Here is an 18,354-nt window from a genome sequence, read left to right as displayed (position 1 = left end):
TTGCCCCTGTCTTCTCCCAGATACCCTGCAGTGACAGCTCTCATTCTCTGCCCTTTTTTCTCCTTGTAGGTCCCCTGTTCCTCAACCACCACCCCCAATCCCTGCTCCCCACTGGCTTGCTTGACTTCCAACCCACCCCCATCTTCCCTGACCCATTTTTCCATCTCTCCCCGCCTGTTGATGGAGGAGGAGTGCTCCACATGGGATACTGCAGGCCCAGGATAGGACCAATCTCTGCCAAGCAGCAGGCCAGGGTACTGGGCCAGGTCTCTCATTTCTTGCTGGGGTGAAGGGGCTTCTTGAGAGTGGGCCATCAGAGCCTGGGATCTGCCAGTAAAGGTCCAGGCCCCCCCAATGGACAAGGGAGAAAGATGGGAAAGGGGCACGGGGATTGGGTGATCTGGAGGCAGAGGGGACCAAAGGAGTTTGAGGGCCAAGGGAACTACAAGGGAGGAAAAGCCTAGAGAATGTGATCTGTCACCACTGGGACAGGAGGGGAGCAGGAAGTCTAGAGCAGGCTAGGAGATGCAGAGGGGGTGAGAGATGCCTGGGGAGGCAGCAGGAGATCTAGGGGGTGTTTGGTGGCGGAGAAGACTTGCGAGGGGAGGCAGTGGCAGGGGCAGGGAAGCTAGTTAGAGGCAGGAGCAAAAGGCCAGTGGGATTTACAGGTTAGTGCTTGGTAGAGGTGGAGGCAGCTGATCAAAGCAAACTAAGGAACTGTTCATATGGACCCTGCTGCCACACATTAACATTTTGTTAATTTGATTTGATCTAATCCTGTTGCAAAGAGGGCTCGATCAAAGCAAATTAATTAATTCTGAATGCATGGCATGGCAAAATTCCCAGTTCTGTGACAATGGTGACCACTGTGACACAACTGTATCCCTAACAATAATTATTTAGTGACTGCAGATGCTGAGATAGAAAATGTTTAAAACTTAAAATCATTAAAACACAAACTGTCAACATCACGTCAAAATATACAAAGTAAATATCCTAAAATCAAACTCTCATAAATTCTCAAGGAGCATTTTGCTTACTTTGCCTGTTGGTAAATTTTGATTATTATCAATGGACATATTTGTTTTGTTGGTTTGTGTGTGTACAGTGAATCGACATTTACTGCTAAAACTCTAACCTTCCCAAGCCAATCTATGATCAGCTAATGACAGCTTCCCTCCACTATCTGCAGATTATGAACTCAAATAACAAATGGTGGGCATGCACCTTTAGTAACGGGCAGGTAAGGTCCTTGCTGTATTTTTCAATTATTTCTGCCAACATTATCTCACTCTTATCTTGATTAAGTTTTAGTCAACTAGCTCTCATCCATGACCCCGTCGTAATCTAGACCAGTGCCCCCATGGGGGGGGGGCAGGGAAGGGTACACTTTGCTGGGGCCCAGAGGCCCTGGGGGGCCTAGCCCAGGCTGCAACCCCCATTACGGGAGGGGACCCTTGTTAAAAGTTTTTACTGGGCCCGAAAAAATTATGCTTGGGCCCTGATCCAGACATTTGACATTCTTTCAAATGGAAAAGAAAGATGCTGCAAAATGTGATGGGATTAAAGTAAACAAAACAAAACGAGAGAGAGAGAATACTATTGAGAAGAATAAGATATTCTGGAAATTGATGTAAAGGTTTGAGGAGAATGAAAGATTTGAGGATGAAATGGGCCACAACTACAGTATATTTAAATGGGTCACATGATAGCTTTTAGTTCATTGCCCATTCTGTAATGTTAAGATCGTCCATGCCACTGGGATTCTGAATCTTTTGAAATCTGATCTGATGGCCAGTTGAAGCACTGTATATGGTGCTGTATTTGGAGTTTTTTCCCCAACAGGCCTCAGTGAAGAATTTTTTAAAATTTGTTTTGTAATTAATGACTTGGTTCATTCTGCTTGAACAGACATAAGCCTACAGAGCATACACTGGCCATTAATAATCATTTTAGTAAGTATAACAAAACATTTACATTCCTGAATCTTGAGTTGTCTATAAATGTGACACCAGATTTGTTATTGTATTATTTTTCTCAACTAATTAAAGTCACAATGTGACAACTATAAGAATTCTTAAACTTTACCTCCAAGTTAATCCTAATAGGATATATGGTGATAACCTGTCTTCTTACCCAACAGGAAACTATGACCAGAATAATAACCACCATCCAATAATGACAGCTGGTGCTTCGAATAAGTGGTAGACCTATAGGTTGATCACATTTTCAAAGTGGAAAACTGGAACAAAGGGGCAACCTGTTCCCTCTCCCTTTTCCGTTTAGAGTAGAAACATTGAGATACTTCATAGTAAACACACTATGGTAGAAAACCGTTTTTATCCCTCTGTGACCCCACCACTGTCCTTTTCTCAAATGCTCTCTCACCTCATCCCTACCAATTCACCTATATGTTCATTCACCAATTCACTCTGTTCTCCCCACCCCCATAGTCAACCATGCCAACCCAACCCCCTCCAACTCAGAATCTCTCTATGTGCCCTCCAATGTAACTCAACCCGTTGCTCAGAAACATGGGTGCACATCTTCTGTCTACACCCCACTAACATCAAAGAAGGACTTCGGGCTCAAGGCTCTTCTCAGAAAATTATATTGCCTACTTCTAAATCAATATATATTTTTGGGGTAGGATAGGTGAGTGCTGCAATTTATCTTCTAAACTTAGATTTTGAAGCCCAAGCATGTAGGAGAAGTAATTAAGGAGTCTCTCAAGGATCTGGGATTGTAAAAGGAGTGTATTGAGAGCAGTAGCAAAACATCTTTTTGTCAGGCAGGGGGCAGAGGCAAAGTTCAAGAGCATGAACTCTTGCCCAGTTTTTGCTTTCTAGGATGATTGCTAAGAAGGCTTGGGCTTTTTTTTTAAATTTATTATTATTTTTTAAAATGATCTGACCTGGAATATCATGATATATTAGGCTTGACAGCTCTGTATTGTTAGACTTGATGAAATGCTGTGTGGGAAAGTCATGGAACAGGTGGAGAATGGTGTTAATTCTTTTTACCATAGTGATTCATATGGCACTGAGAATATGTAAAAAGCATGAAAATAGGTTAGTGGAGTTTACGAATAGTAATGTCTCCTTCTGTCACTGTGCTAGAATTTTAATCAAATTGGCTTTATCCAGCCTTGAGATTTTCATGTTCCTAAAATATTTCTATGATGGTGGTAATGAATTGCATTGCCCTCTTGATTGTAAGAGTGCTGGCATTCTGCTGAGGAGCCATATGGTTCACATTTATTTTAATGTGTCTTTGACATCAGGAGAATAGCTGAGACAGCAGAGGAAAGTGCTTATGCCTGGGATTTCAGCCAGAACTGAGACTATTTATGTTTAGTAACTGAAGAACTACTCCTTTTTTCAATAAGAAGTGTTTGAGAAACATTATTGGCTGAAAATGTCATTCAAGTTATCATTTTGTAAAACTAAGAGGCATGCTTCACAGTCTCTATACCGGAGTTATTTTTGGTTGAAGTGAGCATTCCCTTCCTGAATGTGGAGTTCCATGTTCTATTTTTGGGAAGTTTCTAAATATACACAAGGACTCTATCTTAAACCTGTTTTACGCAGGCATAGCCTCACTGACTGGTGAAAGGCACAGATTCCAAAATCACATTGTATAAAGGCAGAGTTGTGTGGGCGTGTAGCACATAATTTGTCTACTGAGGGCCATTAAGGCTCATACTGTGTTTTGGTGTAACAGTCTCATATTCCATTATTAATTTATCTACAATGTAGATCATCATTTGACAATTTGAGTTTATTCATATGGCAAAGGAAACTATTTTCTTTGTTCTGGGTTCAGTACTGGATTCAAATACTCCCCTGATTCATGGGATTTAGGATTTGGGTTGTAGTTTAGGCCTGTTCCCAAAGGCTGTCCCAAATCCTGAGACTTTGATCTTGACCTGAACTTTTCCAAAATTGGAGTATGTGGGAGGAGGAGTGGTTTTCACATCCATTGTTCTGACTTAGGCCCATCTCTGCAGTTAATATTTCTTCATGAAGGCACCTCTGTTGTTTTCTGTTAGTGTGAGGATTTTTTTCTGTTTCCATATTTAATAAGAGTAGAAAAAGATAGACACCCAACAATAATGTATATAGAAACAGGGTATGAGTTTTCTAACAAAGATCCAATGATGATAAACTCATCTAAGAAGGGAAAGAATTTAGGTGGCCTGTTTCTGTCTTGAACTGATGTAAATAAGGAGTAATGGAATTAATATGGATTTATACCTGTGTTAAAAAGATCAGAATTTGCCCTGTTGGAGTTTTGTACTGGTTTATTTTCATGTAGCTCAAGGCACCTGGACATAGTTCTGCTTGAATAACATATAGAAGGACCAGTTAATACTCCGATTCCAAGCAACCAACAGCTACCTACTTCTTTCACCATCTCTAGTCCCAAAACACTAATATACCTGAACACCTGTATGAATTTTTAACTTTTCCTGCAGGTGATCCCAACTCTTAAATATATAGTATTGGATGCGATAGATGTAGTTGGCTATATAGTTAAGCACAAAGTTAGTACTCTGTAGTGGTGCACTACAGTTCTTATTCTGCCTTTTCATAAAAAGCTGTCATACCATAAAAAGATATTTTTTCTGATTTTTATATTCACAAGAGCTAAAGATGCTTGTGATATTAGAGATAATTGTGTTGTCTTTTTTGTTTTCTTTTAATTATTAAGATTTATGTTTAACTGTGGATAAAACTGTGAAGTTGGCATTACTATAAGAACAGGTTAGACAAACACCTGTCAGGGATGGTCCAGGTTTACTTGATCCTGTCTCAGAATAGGGGGCTGGACTTGATGACTTCTCAAGGTCTCTTACAGCTCCACATTTTCTGTGACTGTATAAGAAGGAAGGAAATAGATCAGTTGTACTTTTTTCATAAAGAGGCCAACAGATATATGAAACAAGAATAGCATTACTCCTGTGAGGCACTCATTCAGGATTCTTGGCACTAAGCAATAATGTCAGGATATCCCAGTGCCCAGGGGTAAAAGCATTTCCTTAACCTTAATCCTTAATACACTGTAGGTTATGATGCTTAAAGACCGTGTTGGTTTGGAGGATCTGTCTATGTATAATTTAGTAATTCTGTTCAATATTGGAGTCCCTGGATGTTTGTCTGTGTCAGGCAGCAAACTATTTTGAATGTGCAGTATTGCCGACTTCAAAACATCAAATATCCAAGGAAATAAAAAAATCATGGTTTGTTTGGTTTTTTTTGAGAGAGAGAGAGAGAGAGAGAGAGAGAGAGAGAGTGTGTGTGTGTGTGTGTGTGTGTGTGTGTGTAAAAATATATACTTTTTTGGTCTGTCTTTTGATTTTTGAACTACACATGCGCTTCCCCAGTGTGTATATGATTGTTAGTGTTACCCACTTTCCCATATCTGAAGCCATTTTCATAGAAAAGGATGGGGAAGAAGTGAGCTAATGGGCCCAGCAACTCAGGGGGTTCTGCTATCAGGAATTTCAGTCCAGTGTGTAGATAAACACACAACAGAGAAAGCAACCAGCCAAAGAGACCATCGTTAAGGACTATTTATTAGTGAACAGACCTGACCAGGCAGAACAACAGGATGTCTGGTGGCTGAGGGAAGCTAATTTGACCTAACTTTTGTGCAGGGGGTTGGGGATTGGAGAATGGAATTTTCCCAGCAGCAGGAACCAGATGATGGTGGTGGTGGTGGTGGGACATGTGAACTTGTGGGATACACAGATCAGAGGCAGATTCACTCTTCATGTTTTGGAAGAGCAGGCAAGTGCAGGAGGGGAGGATCTTGGAGTCCTCAGAGGATTCTGCCCTACCCCAAAGAACTTTCCAGAGTGGTGAGGAAACTGCACTAGGGAAATGAGTACAGTTTTGTTTATTATTTTGTATAAATCTGTGTGTCTATTGTGCTATCTAAGTAAAAAGTAATTGTTTTTAGGAGCCCTTACAAAGTCAATTTGCTTTTTGCTATCACATATCCCTGAAAGTTAAACTGTAAACCAGAGGGCCCATGTGGCTGGAGTTCTGGGGGAGTGTATGTGTGAGCTAATGGGGAATCTGAGGGGTCAGCACTGATCGTGGGGGACTAAGGCAGCTGGACCACGTGGTCCCATTTTTGTGAAAGGGTACAGAAGATGTGCCAAAGAGGCCAAGGGGAGAAACAGTGCTGCAGCCTAGTGAGTCCCAAAACATACAGGTCCTGCAGATTGGACCCAGCACAGCAGCATGGTGTGTGTCCAGCAGAGAGAGCTCTACTAAGGCAGTGTGTGTGACAACCATGTCATCAAAAGTATTAGTGTATGCACTTTACAGATGTGCACATCTTCTAAGTTAGTAGTTTTCAACCATTTTTCATTTGCGAAACCTAAACAAATTTCAAGTGAAGGTGTGGATCTCTTTGGAAGTCTCAGACAGTCTGTGGACTGCCAGGTGTCTGCAAACCACAGGTTGAAAACCATTGTGATTTCTTATTTTCCATCTTATATCTTTAATCTTTCTTTTACTTTACATGAATGTTTCTTTCCTAATGGTTGCTGTAAATACTGCATTTGTATACTTGGTTGGGAGGCAGGCATGCCACCACTGCTAAGGATGAAAGATAATATCAGTACTGCTCCACAGATTCCCTGCCAGTAATCCCAGAACAGCCCACATGGCTCCTCCTTTCATTGTGTGAGAGCAGGATTTCTGAGATGCTTCAGCCTGATAACTAGCACTTGTCGGAAAATGAAATTTCCATTCTGCAGGAAATCATGACATTTCAAAATCAGATTTCATTCTGAATCTGAATGAAAAATTTAAATTTCAAAATTGGCTGTGGAATAGAAAGTCTGTAGAATTTCTATTCAGAAACATTGAACAGTTTTATCTAAGGGAAAGTTTTGTTTTGATAATGTTTAAACATGATTTGATATAAAATTCTACATGCAATATAATGTATAATTTAATATACAATGAAACTAGAAAGCTAAAATGATTTGTTTCAATTTTCTCTAATCAAAAACTTTGTTTTAAAATCAATATGCTCCTGCAAATATTTTGATTTCAGTAGAACTGCATTTCCAGGGTAGGGGGAACTGTCACAAAAATTTTCAACTAACTCTACTATAACAGAGATATTCATATTTACATCCTTGCTATCTTTGGCATAGCACTATAAAAGTGTATCACTTGATATTCAGAGTTGCAATTTTTAAAAAAAGGAATAAAATATCCTTTATAAAATAATGCCTCTGGCATTGTACTCAATGGTTCTTCTTCAAGTGCCTGCTCATGTCCATTCCAACATAGGTGTGTGAAATCCCCGAGCACTGCTACTGTCAAGTTTTTCCCTCAGTGGTATCCATCAGGTTGGCTCTGGAGCCCCCTGGAGGTGCGTGCTCATAACGCTGTTCCTTCTTACTTCCAGCGACCATCACGGGCAGTACTTGGTCCTTGTATTTGCAAGTACTCCTACTGTGGACTTCGTTGTATATAGTTACCATTATTATAGTCTTTAAGTTTTAGTTGTTAGAATAGTTAGGTTAACGAACCCCACTTTGCAGGGTTAGTCTCTGCCCAACACCATGGTATGCCTCAGTCTCCAGGTTTTAAACCTTGTGGTTCTTGTTACAAGCCTATGCCAGTGAATGACCCCAATGTCACCTGCCTTAAGTGTTAGGGGGAAAGCTCACGTGGGAACATTGCAAGATTTGCAAATACTTCAGGCCCTGCACCAAAAAAGACAGAGACACAAGGCTAAAATGTATGCTCATGGAGGCAGCTCTCTGTCCTCCCTCGGAACTGAGTCACTCTGACGTGGGACTGAGCACTTCAGCCACTGTTAGAAGCACTTACAGAGTTTCAGCACCAGTCTTCATCCCTGGCACCAAGAAAAGACATTTCTTCTGCTTTTTGGGAACCTTGACACCGTCAGTCATCTCCACGGCCAAAAAAAGCCACTCTGACCAAGGACACTCTGCACTGCTCTCTATTACCGGTGCTGAGAAAGAAGCAGAGGAGGACCGACAAAGGTTGATCCCCGACCCTGAGGTCACAAAGAGACTCTAGTAGAGTGTGACCTGTGCCAAGCTACTCTTGAGACCCCAGCAGCCCGCCCATGCTGTTGACTCCGGCCCCGGAATGAGCACAGTTCAGTCCAGCACTGATGAACCCTCCAGAGAGACACCAAATTCCTACTGCTTGAAATATCATCAATGCCAGAGGCATTTGTGGCTGCACGAGGCTTGCTTTCTTTTTTGGTGCTATCCCCTTCAGCACGGGAGAAATCAATGGTGGCACCAATGGGGAGAACTGCCACGGCACCAAGGCTGCAGGTGCCTTCAAAAGGGGAACAGGCCAGCACCACTCTCCTTCTTCCTCCCAGTACCATTCACTGGCATTGGTGGCACCAGCCAGCATTCCTCCACTTTGGTCTCTGGGAAGGGATTCCTCAGGGACAGACTCAGAGTCAGAATCGTATGCCTCCTGCAGGAGTCAGCACAGAAATTCCAGCTGGCAGTACCCGACAGCAGACCCAGACTAGGGCTTCCTGCTTGTGGCATAGCCACCAGCACAGTAGCAGATGCCAGCACTGTGGTCCTTCAGGAATCCCTGGAGGGTGTTCCCTCCAGCACAGGGTTCACATTCCAGAAGATCGTACTCCATGGCCTCAGAGTCTAGAGTGCCTTCTCCGCTCTTGGAGCAGATCCAACTTCCAGTTAAGAGGGCGGTACCAAATATCAGGTCCCGGCCATAAGACCCGGTCAGTGTTGAGGGCGAGGAACAGTGTCCCCTGCCTGTGCAGGCATCCTCCTCTTCCTCTCCAGATGAGGCTGTTGCGGGAGCAGACATAGTGCCCTCCCAGGATGATTACAGGGCACATCAGGAACTCCTCAAAAAAGTGGCTGAAAACTTGGGGATCCAAGAAGTGATCAGGGAGTCCTTTCGTGCCCTAGTGGACCTCCTAATGGCATCAGGCCCTTCAAAGAGTGGCATTGCTGTTAAATAATACCATTATGGACCCTGTCAAGGCCTTATGGCAAACTGCAGCATCCCTTCAGCTGACAGCAAAGAGAATGGAGAAGAAATACTTTGTCCCAGCTAAAGGGTTTGAGTTTCTCTACTCCCATCCACCACCGGGCTCTTTGATAGTGTCAGTGGCCAGTAAGTGGGAATGAAAGATTCAACAGGGTCCAACCCCCAAGGCCAAGGATGCCAAGAAATTATTCAACCGGTGGACTCCAGCTCAGGACTGAAAATCAGCAAGCAATCCTGAACCAGTACAATTTTAACTCCTGGGACTCGGTGGCAAAATTTGAAGAACTAATACCACAGGAGTCCAGGCATGAGTTTGCAGCCTTAGTAGAGGAGGACAAATTGGTTGCAAGAGCATCCTTGCAGGCAGCCTTAGACTCGGCAGCCTATTCCATGGTCTCTGTGGTGGCAATGCATAGAAGTTCTTGGCTTCAAGCCTCAGGTCTACCGCATGAGGTACAACAAACCTTACAAGACCTTCTGTTCAAGGGCCTATTGGTCTTCTCTGAGCAGATGGATTCAAAGCTACACAACCTAAATGATGTGAGGGCCACTCGGAAGTCCCTAGGACTGTACACACCCTCGAAGAAACACTATAAACCTCAGCTGTTCACTTGGTTTGTCCCACCTCTTGCCCGGCATGACTACAGTGGGAGGAAGAGTAGGGGTTTTAGGAGAAGACTCTGCCCCAGTCCTTGTCAGCCTCCCCACCTGTCCTCCTCCCCCACCCCCCGACACTTTACAGGGTCTAAGCAGGCCTTTTGATGAACAACATACAAGGCCAAAGCATAGATCCAGCTTCCCAAGTTTTTGTGGACCTTTTATACCGCTTTTACCATTATGGACCTGTATTACTTTGAACTGTTTGGTGCCACGCACAATAGTACTGGGATACACCACAGTTGTTTCCCACCTTCCCTCCCTGTCCCTCTTCAGGGACCCTTCTCATGAGCAACTTCTTGTCCAAGAGGTGCAGTTGCTCCTAAGGTTGGGAGCCATGGAGGAGGTCCCACCGGAGTTAAGGGGCCGGGGGTTCAACTTCCACTATTTCCTAATCCCGATTCTGGACCTACGGAAGCTCAACAGGTTCATGAAGAAACTGAAGTTCCCCATAGTCTCCTTGGCTTCCATCATCCCCTTCCTGGATCCACGGGACTCATCCGCTGCCCTCGATTTGAAGGATGCTTATTTTCATATTCCACTCTTTAAGGGACACAGAAGGTTCATGGTGAACCATATGTACTATCAATTTGCCGTGCTCCGATTTGACCTGTCAGCAACCCCTCAGGTGTTCATGAAGTTGCATGGCATTCGTTGCAGCTTTCCTGAGGAGATGGAGTTCAGGTCTACCCTTATCTCGATGACTGGCTGATCAGAGGTCGGACCAAGGCCCATGTGCAGACAAATGTGAAGTTAATACAGTCAACTTTCCAGCACTTTGGCCTATTAATAAATATTCAGAAGTCTACTCTCTCCTGGTTTCATTGAATTCATTGGGGCGATCCTCGATTCAGTCCAAGCCAGAGCCTTCCTCCTGGAAGCCCGGTTCCAAGCAATAGGAATGCTCATAGCCTTAGAAACCACCCGATCACCATGGTGAGAAACTGCCTAAAGCTCTTGGGTCATATGGCATTATGCACCTATGTGGTGCAACATGAGAAACTACTGCTAAAACCTCTTCAGGCTTGGTTGGTGTTGGTGTATACCCGGGGCCAACATCACTTGGACACAATAATCACACTTCCCCCATCAGTGATTGCCTCCCTTCTTTGGTGACTGGACCCACTGGCACTGTGTGCTGGAGTCCTGTTCTCCACATCCCAACCATCAATGTCTCTTGTCATGGATGCTTTTGACAGTGGGCTGAGGAACTCATTTAGGGCCCCTCAGAACTCAGGGCCTCTGGTCTCCCGAGGAGCTCTCATTACACATCAACATCAGGGAGCTCAGGGCAGTTCACTTAGCCTGCCAGACATTCCAACCCCACCTGAAGGGCAAGTGAATGTAGGTCCTTACAGACAACACAACAGCAATAAACAGGGAAGGTGGAGCACGCTTCTCCCACCTGTGCCAGGAAGCTCTTCACTTGTGGGAATTCTGCGTAGTCCACTGGATCCACCTCAAAGCCTCCTATCTCTCGGGGTTGCAGAATGAGCTAGTGGATCACCTAAGCAGATCCTTCTCCAACCACCATGAGTGGTCTATCCATCCAGATGTCGTAAAAGACATTTTCCAGAAGTGGGATGGGAGACTTTCTAGATAGATCTGTTCGCGACAAAGCAAAACAGGAAGTGTCTTCAATTCTGCTCCTTCCTGGGCCACAGCCCAGGGTCACTTGCAAATTCTTTTCTCTTCCCTTGGATGGATCATCTCTTCTATGCATTTCCTCCCATCCCTCTCATTTACAAGGCCTTGCTGAAAGTCAGAAGGGACAAGATGTGTCTTATCCTAATAGCCCTGGCTTGGCTATGTCATCACTGGTTCACTGCCCTCCTGGACCTCTTGGTGGAAATTCCAATCCATCTGCCTCTGTTTCCAGACCTAATCTCAGAGGACTATGGCCAACTACGTCATCTGAATCTTGAGTCCTTTCATCTCATGGCTAGTATGCTCTGGACCATTCCGCAAGGTGCTTTTAGGGAGCAGGAAACGGTCCACTAAAGCCACTTACCTGGCAAAGTAGAAAAGATTCTCGATCTGATCTGCGCAGAAGGGTATTGCACCTACACAGTCAACACTGCCTTTCATTTTAGACTGTTTGCTTCACTTGAAACAACAAAGCCTATCTGTATCCTCTATTAGGGTCCAGCTAGTGGCAATCTCAGCTTTTCACTCATGGGTGAATGGCTGTTCTGTTTCCTTGATCTCTATCTGTAGTCATTTCCTCAGAGGCTTGGAGAAATTATACCTCCAGGTACGGCAGCCACTTCCTCCCTGGAATCTCAACCTGGGGTCAAGAAGGCTAACAGGACCTCCATTTGAACCGCTGGCAATGTGCTCTCTGCTCTACCTATCCTGGAAGATGGCTTCTAGGTATCCATTACTTCAGCCAGATGGGTCTCAGAAATCCAAGCCCTTATATCAAAGCCACGTTATACAGTCTTCTTCAAAGACACAGTCCAATTGTGGCCACACCTGGCCTTCCTCCCAAAGGTGGTCTCACAATTCCATAGTAACCGGGATATCTTCCTACCGGTCGTCTATATGAAGCCACATGCTAACAGAGAGGAACAGAGATGTCACACACTGCACGTCAGACATATACTAGCTTTCTGTGTAGAAAGGACTAAATCATTTTGGAAATCTATCCAGCTTTTTGTAGCCATTGCAAACAGAATAAAAGGCCTTCCAATCTCGGCCCTGAGAATCTCATCATGGATCACTTCCTGAATCCGCACATGCTATGACCTAGCAAAGGTCCTCACTCCTGCTGCCCTGAAAGCATATTCTACAAGAGTTCTGGCATCTTTGGAGGCATTTGTAGTTCAAGTGCTTATCCAGGACATCGGTAGAGCAGCAATGTGGTCGTCAGTCCAAACCTTGGCATCTCATTATGCCATCATCCAGCAGGCTAGAGACGATGCAGGTTTCAGCCAAACGGTATTACAATCAACATACCAATGAACTCCAAACCTTTCATCTGTGCAACTGCTTGGAAGTCGTCTACATTGGAATGGACATGAGCAAGTACTTGAAGAAAAATGGTTACTAACTGTGAGACTGTCTGGATTGGGGTGACCATTTATATTATTATTTAATACCAATATGACAAAATTGTAATGATTGTTATGAGATATGCCATGTCAGGTAATACTGGAAAGGATATAATTTACTAAGTATGATATTATTTATGTGTGTGTATCATCTTTGTACTGTAAATTACGGATGTGAGTGATATATCTGTATCCAAAAACTTGTGCTGTGTTACTGGCTTATACCCTACAAGGCAGATTAGTGTCAGCATGGATGACTTATTGAGGGTCATCATCTATACAATGAGCCCAATGAGAGAAGCCAGGGCTGCACCTCTGAGTCACCAGAACATGTAGGGACATGCCTGTGGTCAGGGGGACAGCAAGTGCCCCTGCCCATGTGCTGTGAGGTTGTATTTGAAACAAACCATATAGCAGACCAGAGACTATAAAATGCAGGTGCACCATCTCCATCTTGTCTTCATTCCTGCTTCCTATCTCTGGATCAACTCATCTACAATTGAATCTGTGAAACAAAGGACTGAGACCCATCCAGGTACTGGATGTACACCAGAGGAACTGTACAAACCTGAAAACGACAATTCTGCTGAGAATCTGATATATATGAACTTTGAAGTCATTTCTATGTATCTGATTGCTTTGACCATTTAACATGTCTTTTCTGGTTTGTTTCTTTCCTTTTATAATAAACCTTTAGTTTTAGTTACTAAAGGATTGGCTGACAGCGTGGTACTTTGAGTAAGATCCAAACTTATATTGATCTGATTATGTGGCTGACTAGAGTTTTAAATAACTTATCTGTTTACTGGACCTAGTTGCTGATTGGGAGCCAGGGACTGAAATGTAATAAAGGAGTTGTGTATTTCTTGTTAACCAGTGTGGGAAATCAGGAGCACTGTTTGTGACTGGTTGGGGAGTCTAACTTCAGTGTTAGCTACCAGTTTGGGAGAATTTGCTCCCCTTTTGCAGCCTGCCCTAACCTTGGCATTTTCAGGTGGGCTATCCTAGGCATGGACTGGTCACACTAATCTTCTGTGACTGTTGTTATTTGAGATGTGTTGCTCAGGTCCATTCCACCTCTCCTTTTCCCCCTACCCCCACCTGTCCCTCTGTCGGAGTTAGCCGGCAAGAAGGAGCTGAGGGGGCAGCGTGAATCCTTTATAGTGGTGCTATGAGCATGCGACTCCAGGGGGCTCCAGAGCCAACCCAGCAGATACCACTGAGGGAAAAACTTTCCGGCAGCAGTGCTCGGGGTGAGGATGCACCTACATTGGAATGGACAAGAGCAACACAGCTCGAAGTGCAACAGTTATGGAAGGTTAATAATCATTTTTATATATGAAGCCAATTAAATCTAGCACGCCTGGAGGGACATTTCTTGAGAAGTATATTTTAGTGGGCCACACAATAATTGTAACTAAATTGTATTTAGTAAAAGTGAGAATATTTCATGGCAGTTCTATGAATTAGAATATTTTGGGTCTGTGTGTGAAATATGAGTGGTCTAGTTTTGTTAACAAGACTAATGATATTTTTAATGAAAGTCAGTTTTTCTTAACACTACTTTTTTAGCAGAATGAAAAAAATGTTTTATTTTGTCATCTATTAATTTCCTCATGTAGAATTGTTCTGTTTTTATTTCTGCTCATAAACTTTTTGTTACATAACATTATATAGAGTGAAATACGTTTTTAGCTGTGGCTGTAAAACCGGACGTGAAACATGGGGCCGAAGACATACATACAGTGTCATGAGACAGGGCAATTTTAGATCAACATTGTACATCCTATTGTGCCTTACTGTTGTTATAAAATGGCTCCATGTGTTACAAACATGGTCAAACACTTCTAAAAGAATTTCCATGTCTCTGTTCTGACCAGTGCTTAATTTGTTCTGCGGCTTGCCAGGTCTGAGCCCCAGCACCTCTAGGCTTGGCAATTTATAGCTCTAGCACCTCTGGGCTTGCTGTATCAATTATGAAAGTAAAAAAACTGCTTGAGCCCCAGCACTTCTTTCATTACAAAGTAAGCACTGATTCTGACAGATAGGTGTCTCATATCATGCCTTTGTAATTGTTGCCCCTAAATTGCAGGGCTGTAACTCATCATCTAGTTTCTTGATTTCCTATAGCCATTTTATAATAAATCAAATAAACTGGGAGACTGCTATCATGTCTTAAAAAAAAGTCAAGAAACTAGTTTGTGGCTCTTATTTTGCTCTAACAGCCAACCACAGCCACCTGTGAGTGTCAACTACTTAATATCATTACGAAGAATCTCTAAATATCTGTATATTGGACATATACACAATAATATATATTGTGTATATTTAACAAATATTTAAAGATAGAAACAAGACCGATGGCACCATTTTAAAATTAGTGAACATCTTAGAGAGCTACATTATATGCAAGTTAATTAAGGAAGGAAAGGTTGAGTGTGAGCAAAGGTGAGAAAAGAAGAGGGGAGATAGACTTAGCTCTGACTTTACATGTAACAATGACTATTCACAGGGCGGCTGCAGTGGGATGGGTGGAGAAAAGGAGAGGAGAGTGTGGTTGTAAATCAATATTTATATAGTATCATTCTGTAACAGGTTTCCTGTTAGTATTACTGATTTCTAGCTCCCTGGGTGACAATAAAGTGTTGCTTCATAGTTTTTTTCCTAAAGCTTAGTTCTCTATTTCTGGAATACAAAACAGTGGTGCTTGGAATCATCCCTTGTTCCTAAAAAGAGGGACAATAATTCCAACTATAAAATACTAGAACTCTTCAACTGGAATCTCATAGATACAGTGGCAGTAGATATATATTACACTGTTAGAGAGATTGGGCCCCATTTCCCCTGCCCTGTGTCATGCAGTCCTGTTGACATCAGTAGGATTTTATGAGGTGTAAGTCAGTGGACCAGTGTCTTTCAGGTGCTGTTTTACACTGAGGTCCCTTCTGCTTGTCTTCATTTGCTTTCCTGGTGAAAGAGAAAACATTTTGAAAAGAGTATGGACTAACCCAAGTGTCTTGGCCAACATTACCTTCACTCTTAAAATAGGTGACAGTGTCCACAAATGTATAGTTTTGTAATAGTGCAAGCAAACACAGAAGCTCTCTGACTCCTTACTTTGTTTAAACTATTGATTCACAAACTGGGGGTTGTGACCCGTTAGGGAGTTGCAATGTGGTTATGTGGGGGTTGCCAACTGTGAGCCCCTGACCCTGGCAAGGAGGCCCTCTCATTGAAAATCCAATCTTGCAAAACTTTGCTTGTGTGAGTAGCCCATTTACTCAGACAAGTAAAGATATGTGACCAACAGGTTTTTCATTAACATTATAACTGGCTTCCATTCTAGCTTCATCGATTCTGAAGAGGGAGAAGCGGAAGAGGACGAAGAATGTTAATTTTAACTGTGTTACCGTGTACTACTTCACAAGAAGGCAAGGCTTCACCAGTGTCCCGAGCCAAGGAGGAAGCACATTGGGTATGTCCACTCGTCACAACAGTGTGCGCCAGTACACTCTTGGAGAATTTGCAATGGAACAGGAGAGGCTCCATCGAGAGATGTTAAGAGACCATCTAAGGGAGGAGAAACTTAACTCTTTAAAACTGAAGGTAAGGATGGCAAGGAGACCTTGCTTGCTCTCATCTTCCACATTTAAATGTATACTGTAGGCCCAACATTTAACCTGAGCATTGTATCTGACTTTATCAAATTTAAGTTCAATAGAAATGCTCTCATGATTTAAAAAAAATTCCAATTAAAAAAGGTTTTTTGTTTGGATTAGATACATTAATCTACAGGCAATGCAATCCAAAAATTGCAGCATGATGATCTTGATGAGAAATAGAAAGTGAAACTGACCAATTTCTTTTCTTGGGCAACTTCAGCTACATGCAAAAAGCAATCAAACATTAATGGTGAAAAGTACATTTCATTTTTGAAAAAATCAGTTTAATCTTTCACTAAGTTATTAACAGCACAGGTATAGATGTTTAATTTAAAAAAATATTTTTAACCAGAAAGCATGCCTTTAAAGAAGAAAATCTTGCAATATTTCTGCTGTTTGTTTGAGATAAATGGCTTGATGTAGGTGGTTAGTTTATCAACACTGAAGATTTCTGATTATACTAATCCAGTCTCTACAAATTGGAAGTGTGCTCCTGTGGTTGGCTTTTGAAATATAGCATGGTAGATGTTCAATATGTGTATGCTTTTTACTTTCAGTGTGTCACTGAAAAATTATGTTTAGAAACACTCGGTCTACCCCTGAATCTTATTAAAATCAGTGGCAAAACTCCCATTGAGATTGGGCAAACTAAGAATATCTATTAATTGTTTTTGTTATCCATTCATTTATTTTGGCATGGTTTCAAATTAATCTATTTAATTAGCTTTGAATGATTTTTAGAATTGTAGCCTGACTGCTGCGCTCTGCAGCCCTTTTCCCGTTATAAGATTATGCTGAGATTACATCTCTCTGTTTCAGATACCACTGGAAGGCAAATTCCCAAAAGAAACTGGCATTATTCCCAGTTTAGAACATTACTCATATTGTCTCTCAGGCATTTTTTCACAGGGTTTCTGCCTGTCCTCCTTAAGAAGTCTGTGTGGCTCTTGTTATGCAGATACTATTGTAATTCCTTTGCTGCCTACTAAAGTTTCTTCTTTGAACAATGAACAGTTTTTTTAATAGCTTCTAACCCTCAACTATTATTGTGGTTAGGACAAATAGGTGAATGAAAGAGAGACATTGGAATGGATTTTAGGTGGCAGGCCACAACTTTATTAGCACTGGATAGGGGCTATATATACCCTTCCACCTCAAACACCAGGCATTTACCTGGATCTGGTGTGGGGTTACAGATGGCTCCTGCCATTTAATAATGTGGGGTAGACCCCCCTGGCCTATCCCTGAGGACTCAGCTCACTTCTGAGTCTTCTAACCCTCCTCCTGCCTGGTGAGTAGAGGCTACCAACAGGGGCCTCCATCTGTGAAGACTTCAGGCCTCCCCTTCTCCTTACCGGCACAAGATCCACCAGTGAAAATCCCAGATCTCATTTACCTTTAGCCGTACTGGCTCTAGTTGCACTCTCATCCCTTTCTCTCACTCTTGGGAATGGCACATGCTCATTTTTGTTTCCAATCTGCAATATGCCCCCTGACCTGACGAAGCAAGAGGGGAGGCACAGTTTTTTGGAGCACAGGTTCTCTGTCCAACCAAATCCCCTCCTGCTGAAACTAGGTGGGGGCTGTGGGGAGGGCTGTTTAAAGTTCATAATGACCTGTAGTCAGGTTTTTTAATTCCTGTAAATTCCCTTTTCAGAAGTTGGTGCAGCAATAAAAGTTTGATTTCCATTCCATGCACACCCCCCCCCCCCCCCCCAATCTCTAACTACTGGATTAGTTCCTGTAGCTAAAAGGAAGGACCTCATCTACAGATGAAAGATTTTTTCCTCACTATATCTCAGCAGGTGGTGTGACTGTGAATCTCTTTTGGGGTAGGAGGTTTAATCAGTATTGCCCATCGCCACCCATTCAAAATTCACAAGTCAAGCCCCCAAAATCATGAGACTGGTTTAAAAACCATGAGATGCTTTTTAAACT

At 42.7% G+C, this 18,354-nt stretch overlaps 1 protein-coding gene across 2 annotated transcripts in view; it reads left to right on the top strand.

Annotated features, from left to right (window-relative positions):
* The window catches only part of CSRNP3 (cysteine and serine rich nuclear protein 3), a 180,153-nt gene that overhangs the window by 140,726 nt on the left and 21,073 nt on the right, over nucleotides 1–18,354 (top strand). For both annotated transcript variants that reach the window (XM_067549342.1, XM_067549343.1), the window contains exon 4: nucleotides 16,101–16,360. In XM_067549342.1, coding sequence (XP_067405443.1) covers nucleotides 16,101–16,360 — 260 coding nt within the window. The remainder of the gene's footprint in view (nucleotides 1–16,100; nucleotides 16,361–18,354) is intronic.

This window comes from Emydura macquarii, unplaced genomic scaffold (genome assembly GCF_026122565.2).
Source record: "Emydura macquarii macquarii isolate MOO-44397 ecotype Brisbane River unplaced genomic scaffold, CSIRO-AGI_Emac_v2 contig_1253, whole genome shotgun sequence".
In the NCBI taxonomy this organism is placed as follows: domain Eukaryota; kingdom Metazoa; phylum Chordata; order Testudines; family Chelidae; genus Emydura; species Emydura macquarii.
This window is presented reverse-complemented; position numbering and strand designations above follow the sequence as displayed.